The sequence below is a fragment of the Sinocyclocheilus rhinocerous genome, unplaced genomic scaffold (genome assembly GCF_001515625.1).
Source record: "Sinocyclocheilus rhinocerous isolate Xijiao unplaced genomic scaffold, SAMN03320098_v1.1 scaffold28, whole genome shotgun sequence".
Classification (NCBI taxonomy): domain Eukaryota; kingdom Metazoa; phylum Chordata; class Actinopteri; order Cypriniformes; family Cyprinidae; genus Sinocyclocheilus; species Sinocyclocheilus rhinocerous.
Window position 1 is genome coordinate 999,304 of NW_015652416.1, and position 9,588 is coordinate 1,008,891.

At 33.9% G+C, this 9,588-nt stretch overlaps 1 protein-coding gene across 2 annotated transcripts in view; it reads left to right on the forward strand.

Annotated features, from left to right (window-relative positions):
* The first annotated feature begins 1,413 nt into the window (after nucleotides 1-1,413).
* The window catches only part of LOC107714984 (arf-GAP with coiled-coil, ANK repeat and PH domain-containing protein 3-like), a 70,419-nt gene continuing 62,244 nt past the window's right edge, over nucleotides 1,414-9,588 (forward strand). For both annotated transcript variants that reach the window (XM_016520988.1, XM_016520987.1), the window contains exon 1: nucleotides 1,414-1,574. In XM_016520988.1, coding sequence (XP_016376474.1) covers nucleotides 1,528-1,574 — 47 coding nt within the window. In that variant the 5' untranslated portion in view covers nucleotides 1,414-1,527. The remainder of the gene's footprint in view (nucleotides 1,575-9,588) is intronic.

Consider the following 9,588-nt stretch of genomic DNA (forward strand, 5'->3'; position numbering starts at 1 on the left):
TAAAACGCATACCTCAGCAAAATTTTTGGGTTGAACTTTCAACACACCGTTGTAACGGGACACCTAAACATTCATAAGGGGCAGAGCCGCTTTTACTAAAACGCCTATAACTCTTGAATGGAAAGAAATATTTTGGGATCCCAGACCAATACAATTAGTGTGCCTCCTCTATTTTAAAACCCACGAGCCGCCACTGGAAATGTTACACTATTTATATGGCATAACTTAAAACTTTCTTGAACTAAAAAAAAAGACTTCACAGATCAGAGGTTGCATGAAATTAACACGGCTTGAACACTAAAATATACTGTAGTAGTTTGAGTTTGAGTTTAGTCTGTTAAAAAGTCCTTATGAGAAAATGTCAACAAATTCATTTAATTTAATTTTATATTTCTTTTCATTTTTCTTTTATTATATTTTAGTTCATTTTATTTCATTTCATTATTTCATTATTAAATTTTCTTTATTTAAATTTTATCTCGTTATTTTATCATTTTGTCATTTTATTTTATTTAGCTTTCATTTAACTATTTTATTTTATATCTCATTTTTATTTCATTTTTTTGTTTTATTTGATCATTTTGTCATTTTATTTTATTTTATTTAGTTGTGTTTTGTTTCATTTCGTTTATTTTATTTTTATTTTATTTATTTGTTTATTTCATTTGATGTGATTTGATTTGATTATCAAAAATGACTAAGCATAAAAAAGACAACACTCACGGTCTAAAGTCTGACGGTAGCCGTTCACGAGCCGCCACTGGAAATGTTACACTATTTATATGGCATAACTTAAAACTTTCTTGAACTAAAAAAAAAGACTTCACAGATCAGAGGTTGCATGAAATTAACACGGCATGAACACTAAAATATACTGTAGTAGTTTGAGTTTGAGTTTAGTCTGTTAAAAAGTCCTTATGAGAAAATGTCAACAAATTCATTTTATTTTATTTTATATTTCTTTTCATTTTTCTTTTATTCTATTTTATTTCATTTTATTTCATTTCATTATTTCATTATTAAATTTTCTTTATTTAAATTTTATCTCGTTATTTTATCATTTTGTCATTTGATTTTATTTAGCTTTCATTTAACTATTTTATTTTATATCTCATTTTTATTTCATTTTTTTGTTTTATTTGATCATTTTGTCATTTTATTTTATTTTATTTAGTTGTGTTTTGTTTCATTTCGTTTATTTTATTTTTATTTTATTTATTTGTTTATTTCATTTGATGTGATTTGATTTGATTATCAAAAATGACTAAGCATAAAAAAGACAACACTCACGGTCTAAAGTCTGACGGTAGCCGTTCAACCTTTTTTTTTGCGTTTTAGTCAGAGTAGAGAAACTGCTGACAGTCCCTTACTGTAGCATTAGGAGCGAGTCTTGAGCTCCGTGGATTCACTCTCTGCCTGACCTGTGGAGTGAAGAGGCTGTAGTACGCGTGATCTCTTACATTTACACTCTTGTTTACTGACGGCGATGAAATTTCAGTTTTAATCGTTGGAAATAAATCGTCCAGGATGACGGTGGATTTTGAAGACTGTATCAAAGATTCACCCCGCTTTCGGTAAGCTGAAATATCTGTTTTCCACGATACGTTTGTGATGAGAGGTTTACATTGATTTAGTTAACGTTAGTTGGGTGATATTAGGCGCTGTAATTAAATAATGTCATGTTGCGAATGAGATATTGCATAGCTTTTATATATTTCCAGTTGCAAGTCTTCAGTTATCTGCTATTCTGTTGTTTACTCCATTTAATTTTAGTGAATGGAATTTTAAATTTTCGTTAATTTCGTCGGTGCCATGGAATAGACACTATGAATTCATTATGTGCCAATCCTAGTGAAGCTGAAAAATGTATGTAATTTGAACAGAATTGTTACTGATTTATTATTATTATTTACCCGTGCGTTTTGAAAAGCTGTTCGTAAAGCTCAAATCTGGTCTGAGAACTAAAAGGTCGCAGGTTTGAATCTCAGGAGTGATTCTCCATTGATCACCATTGTGCTCTTTATCAAAATTATGACATAATGTACTATTTTGGTGCTAAAAAGAGGTATGATGTGTTTTTTTCCCCCCTGTAAACACACAATAAGATAGCGAACAGACTGTCTAGGCTGCTCTTTTCCATGCAATGAAAGTGAATGGTGTCGCGGTGTTGAAGCTGCAAAATTGAAAAAGCACCAAGAAAATAGTCCATTTGACTCATACACTTGTTAAGTATGCAAAAGTGTGAGTGAAATTAAGTGATTGTTCACTTAATTCACTGCTATTGTGCGCAAATCTTGTCTGCATAATACTTGATCAACGTGAGGGTGAGTAGATTATGACAGATTTTTAATTTTTAAAGTGGGATCTTCAGTAACTTGGGCTAAAACCTCTACTAAATTAGTAATTAGTCTGCAATTTGTTGCTTGAGTCATTGATTTGACCCTAATTACCTGTGAGAACTGCCGATCAGATGTTGCATTAGTACTCTGGTGGTGCTGATGCACTTACATTGGCTTAATGACTGACTTACTGACTTAATGGTCAGGATTTACACTTGTATAACACCAAATCCGTTCATCGAAAGACCTTCTATTGATGTGATGTTGATTGTAGTTTCCACCATGTCAGCTGACTGAGTGTGAGAGGGATGTTTGGCCAGCTATCCAATGCCCAGCAGTCATTGATTTTCCATGATTCACTCAGCATGGCTCATATCCCATGCACTAATGTCCTTTTTGGCTGTGGTTATATGGGCACTTAAGGTTGAATCATGCACAGCATTTCTTCATACTTATTTCATTTTGTTTCTTTGAGTTAATGCTCAAAATAATGCCTCTTTGTCTTGGCTCTAAATATGAAATTAAAATTTCTATGCCAGTAGCGTCTAAGTATTTTTTGCTCACCAAGGCTGCATTTATTTTGTCAAAATACAGTAAAAACTGTCTTTTTTTTTTTTTGCAATTTAAAATATCTGTTTTCTGTTTTAATACATTTTAAAATGTAATTTATTCCTGTGATGTAAAGCTGAATTTTCAGCATCATTACTCCAGCCTTAAGTGTCACATGATCCTTCAGAAATCATTTTAATATTATGATTTGATACTGAAGAAATATTTCTTATTATTATCATCAGTTGCGCTGCTTAATATTTTTGTGGAAACTGTGATAATTTTATCTCAAGATTCTTTAATGAATATAAGGTTCAGAAGAACAGCATTTATTTAAAATATAAGTTATTGGTTACAATTTAGTGGATCCTTGCTGAATAAAAAATAAAAATAGAAAAGAAAAAGAAAAGAAAAAATATACAATAGAATATATATATATATATATATGAATATAAAAATAAAAAATATTTTTATATATATATAAAAAAAATATATATATATATACTTTGGGTCAGCGAGGGCACTTGCATTGTCCAAAGGAGCAATTAGGACACAAATAGTGAGTGAATACTGTGATTTTCAGGGCAGTTGACTATTTTACAATTATAATTAAGTTTTTTTTTTTCAATAATTCAAAAATTGTCAAGAATTTTCTGGGTGCAATTTGTTATATTTATAATAATATACAAGTGTATATTAATATATGAATGTATAATAAATGTAATAAATAAGCTTGTAATCAAATTTTGTCATTCATTACCTAAACATTTTAAAACCCAACATTTTCAAACAAAAAGAATACACTACTGTTCAAAAGTTTGTGGTCGATACATTTTTTAAAAATATTTTTGAACATCTCTTATGCTCACTGAGACTACATTTATTTGATTAAAAAATGCAGTAAAAACAGAAATATTGTGAAATATTATTACAATTTCAAAGCACTATTTTCTATTGTAATGCGTTTTAAAATGTAATTTATTTCTGTGATGTAAAGCTGAATTTTCAGTAGGGCTGTACGATTAATCGAAATCATCATAAAATCGCGATTTGAGCTTGCGCGATTCCTAAATCGCTTTATAGCACGATTTTCCGCGCCCCCGACCTCCCGCAGTATGCTATCCGAACCAATCAGAATGCAGCGCGCCTAAATGGCGCACGAGAACAGAACAGACCGGGCGGGCATACAAACGTAACGCCAGGTTCACACACTCCATAAATGTCATTGCCTCTCTTTTAAAAAAAAATCCTTTTAAGTTCGTGGAAACCTCAGTCCTTGTGACTTTGAGTGTCATTGCCTGAGTCTTGAATGGAGCTGCTGTTTATATGTAAGGGGCATATTGTGGGAAGAGGGCACATCCTCGTCCTGTTGCTGTGACCCGCAGCATAAGTTCAGTTTATGATTCACATGTGTCGTCTCCAGCTCGTTGCAGAATGTTCTCATTGTTCATGATGCCTCTCTGTCACACTGGCTCCTTTCACTGAGACCGATCAATTGGGTCAACATGATTGGAGACCAACAGCTGGTTGATGTATGGCTTCTCATGATCATGTGAGGACTGTAAGACCCAGTTCACACCACAGGAGGTCTTTTGGACTTGTGTACAGATTTAATTAAGCCACTAGGTCAGCTGAGTTTTGTTTGATGTGAAACTACAAAGACCAAAAACATATTTTACACAAACATGAATGCATTACACCAAGTTGTTGTACATGTTTAATGTTGATTCTTCAAAGACTATCACAAAAGTTAAAATGTTTGTTTATAACTAGCTAACTTGTACTATTTTTTTTTTTACGTTAATGGTCGCTTAAATTATATTAAAAGGCATATATGAATATATATTAAAATGTAATTTATTCCTGTGATTTAAGGCTGAATTTTCAGCATTATTACTCCAGTCTTCAGTGTCACATATGATCCTTTAGAAATCATTCAAATATTCTGATTTGGTGCAGGATTTCTTATTATCAATGTTGAAAGTGTTTGCTTTTTAACATTTTATTTTATTATTTTGTTTTGTTTTGTTTTATTTGTCATGTATATTTATTGTTCGTGCCCATGATGATTTACAGTCTGAACTGCTTCATCTTGAATTGTTGACTTTTGATCCTATTTTAGACAATGACCTCATTAATCTGTGATCGCAGATCATTTTAACCCTGCTTTAGAGTTATTTTGAGCAGATTAAGTGTGTTGTCTACAGGTGTCTTACACTGTAAAAAGTAATGAGTTGAACTTACTTGGAAAACCTGTGGAAACTGATTTAACTGTTGCATATCCTTAGACTAAATACAGACTGTAATTAGTGTCAGGAGAATATATCTGCCAAAGAAAGCTGACCAAAGATAGGGAATGGATTGCTTTATTTACAAACCTTATAAACCCTTTGTACAAGCTGCTCTGAAAGTGTGCTAGACCATCAACCAGGGTTATTATAGTTAACTAAAATTAAAACCATGATATGTGTGTGTGTGTGTATATACATATACCTAAATTAGTAACTTATTTTATTTCAGTTAGAGTTGCCATTAAAATAACTAAACCTGAAATAAAAAATAATGAAAACTATATAAAATGACAAACACACACAATAAAAAAAATTAAAACTTAAAAAAATTAATTGAAATATTAATAAAAATTATACTTCTACCTAAATAATACTAAAATAACACTGCCATTAACCAGTCATTTGATGCATATTGCACATTAAAAAATCTAACTGTTTTTTAGATTTGAAAGAAATCTTGCAGCATGTCCTCAGAGATGCAGTTGTTCGGTACAGTTTTGAATTTGTTCCTGAAGAGTTGCTGTTGCTTTGAGCTGGAAAGGATTTCTGCAACATGCTCTTAATTTCTTCTGCTCTACTTCATATTGACCTCCTTCTGTTCTGAATGTGTGCCAGCTGGGCCAACATCTTCCTTACCTCCACAGACCCAGATGGGCTCAGATGACCCTCCCGTAATTGGGCTGCGAGCCTCTGTGTGTGCTGCACGACCGCGGCCATCAAGCAGTGTTATAGGTCGCCTACAAGACCTTATAGCATGATTCTAATATAGATAAGAGTATCTGGGTTAATTAAAATAATAAGCACACACAGTGATTGCACAGTTTTGATCTTGAATCAATGTGCATTGCCTCTTTAGCTCTGTGTATAGAGCTAATTAGACGCCCCTCACGTCTAGTTTCTTGCTCGCCCTCAAGGCTGTCCCGTTAATTTAATCGTTCTGTTTTTACATGATTAAATAAGACGCTGTGAGTGTGTCATTGAGACCGATGGAGATGTTCTTCTCCTCTACGAGTGTCACTGATTTGTCTTGTCTTTGCCTTGTGGGACGATGGGCTCAATGTGAAAGCAACAGGGATTAGGTCAGCAGTTTGAACGTTTCTGCTAATCATGGATTAGCCCACATTCCCCCTGAACATGGTCCCGGGACGTCAAGGTGTGCGGACCGCTTCTTGATCCAACTGCTCCTGATCCAATGAAAATTGTGAAAACAATGTTAGATGACTCATCTTAAATAATCAGTGTAATGTGCATAATATATATAGCTGCATAAGCTGCATTTATTTAATAAAAACTACAGTAAAAAAGTAATACTGTAAAAAATTATTACAACTTAAAATAACTGTTTTGTAAAATATATATATATATATATATAAGATTTTGTAATGTTTTTGAAAGAAGTGTCTAATGCTTACTAAGGCTGAATTTATTTTACACAGTAAAAAAAACAGTAATATTGCGAAAAATTATTACAGTTTTAAAATGACTTTTTATATGTTTTAAAGGGGTCATTGGATGCCCATTTTCCACTGTTTGATATGATTCTTTATGATCTTAATGGAAAGTCTATAACATACTTTGGTTGAAATTTCTCAATGGTAGTGTAAAACAACACCCTTTTTACCCTGTCAAAATCAGCTCTGTTTACAGCAAGCTGTTTCGTTGCATGTTCCTTTAAATGCAAATGAGCTCTGCTCACCCTGCCCCTCTCTTCACACATTAAAACACTGCCAGTGTGACGTCACACCGCCAATAATCTGAGAACGGCTTGATATGAGAAAGGGGTTTGGATTTATCGAGATTAAAAAAAAAAGCACTGGGTGGATCTTTATCATTATAAGGTGGATGTGTACACACACTGCCAACACACATTTCAGTTCAAACAACTTGTAAAAGTGAATTTTGCTCCCGATGACCCCTTTAAAATATTATCTGAATTTTCAGGAGACATTACTTTAGTCTTCGGTGTCACATAAACCTTCAGAAATATTTGTATTACATTTCCTTACCCATCTAAAATATAATGAAATTAATACATTTTATATGCAATTTTATTGATATTAATTTTATTCGAATTGCATCAAAAGCAGGTCATGAGGATGCTGTATTTAAAATTATTTTGGATGTTAAAATGCTTTTAATACCCAAACAACTGGCAAAGATGGTAACTGGCTTATTGGTAAGAGTCCGTTAACCTTAAAGTTTGTCATGTCAACGTTTGGTTCTCAAGTCAGTGAAAAGCTGCCCATTCTGGCTCAAGAACCAGCACCGTTTTGGTCCAAAATGAGTAATGCAGACTTGTCAGTGGGCTTTTTTTTTTTTTTGACTTAGCCAGTAAGCAAGCAGCCAGAGAAACTTGTTAAAAATCATTCGAAACACCTTAGTAACCATATGGCATCTCTAGTTTGTTTGCTGCTGTGATAAACTCTTCCGACCGCATTCCTTCCTCTTCAGGAAATGGGATGAGCCTGTAGATCTTTGACAGTCAGGATTTCTTAAGCTTGCCAGGCTCAGGACAGCCGTCGGAGAATTCCTTCCATGTGATGATAGGACTGTGTGAAACAAACCAGTCCCAGGACATGCAGTTGACTTCAGAGGAAGAGCAATCTGCAGAGGATTGTGGGGGAGTTTGCTTTGTTCTATGGCTTAGGATCTGAGAAAGAGACCATGAGATTCCCATTCTTAAGCCCCGTTCACACCAAGAACGATAACAAGACCTTGATTTTTCTTTATTCTGTTTCATATTTCATCTCAGTCTCTTACATGATACTTTTCTCTCCTTGGTAAAAAGTACAGTATAATAACTTTAGGAGTTTATTTTTTTAATATAAAATTTATTAGGAGCAAAATTGTTCGGTGGGGTGGAAATGACAATTTTATTTATTCATTTATTTATAACAATTCATTTTCATGCAATAAATATTGAAATTATTTAACTATTGGTTTAGATTATCCTTTATATATTCATATACTTTTATGATGGATTTCAGAGTTTAAGATGGTAAAGATAATAAAATCATAACATAAAATACATTTGTGGTTGCAAATGGCAAAAAAAAGCAAAAAAGACCATTCTGCTACAATACAGCAAAAATGAAGCAGTTGAAATCTCTTAATTATAATAACCTTAGGACGTAAAAGTGTCTGAAGCCGATGAAATCTCTTAATTATAATAACCTCGGGACATAAAAGTGCCTAAAGTTGAAGAAACACCCCAATATAAACATATTTTGTGGCGCAAACTGTCCCTAAACGTTGGTTGTGATCTTGAAACCTTTAATGTTTTCCATAAATCATCAACAGAAGAGCATGAAGGTGAATGAGAGCACTAAAACCCTCTAAGTCATGTTAAACAGACTTAACTTGTGAGTCTGAGCTGATGTCATTACAGACTTTTGTGTGCACGGCTCTGTGTGAAGCCTGGCAGTCCTTCCTGTCTACAAAAGCTCAATAGCCTCTCCATTCACACACCGCCACACAAAGGCAGTGCATTCTGAGCGGTTTGCACATCTACGTTTATGCAACATCCTGGAAGAGACGCCACCATGAGTGAGGACCCTAGAGTGCGAGCGGTTTATTAAGCGAAAGGAAATCTAATAACACGGCCGTATGACTCAGTTTGCTTCCTGCTCGTGTTTGGCTAATGATGGAGGTTTGTTTTGTTGAGTCACAACACAGTCCTTTGTTGATGGTTGCACAGCGCACAGGAAAGGGGAAAAAAATAGGGTGAGATTTTGTTTTGGAGGCAAGCTAAAGCTGGGAAACCTGAAACCAAAGTTGAATTGGCAAACAAGTGGTTCTTAAAAAGAATGTACATAGTGTGCATTTGATCTCAATTGCTCTCAGATTTCTTCCTTTTAAGAGTAAATCTTGCACTCCCACCACTTTTTACACTATAAAAATGATTTTTCGAAGGTTGTTGGAGTATATTTTACAAGAAAATGCTATTTCAGTCTTTGTAGACAAAAAAAATGGTGTAGAAACAATTTTCAATCGGAAATTGCTAGTAAATTTCACAAACAATTACAAAGAAGCAGCAAGCAACACAAAATTAAACTTAAATTAGTGAAGCAGAAAAACTGAAACAGTATTTTCTCGTAAAATGTACTCCAGACATCTGCTTTGTTTACTGTACAGCTTTGAAAAATCATTTTTTACGATGTACTTCAACATTTCATGTTTATGTGTTACGTGCAGTTTCTCTGTAGTGACATTTTTTTCACGCCAAATTCCGTTCGGTGTACATTACACTAGAGGTCTTCACGGGTCCACTTGGATCCGAAAACCCGAGGTCCGACCCGAGACCCGAGCGGGTTCGGGTCCAAAATTTCTACGAGTGCCTCGGACACGGGTCGGGTTCGGTATTAGCGGCCTCTGGTCTCGGGTAATTTAAAATAAATGTGCTTTTTTTT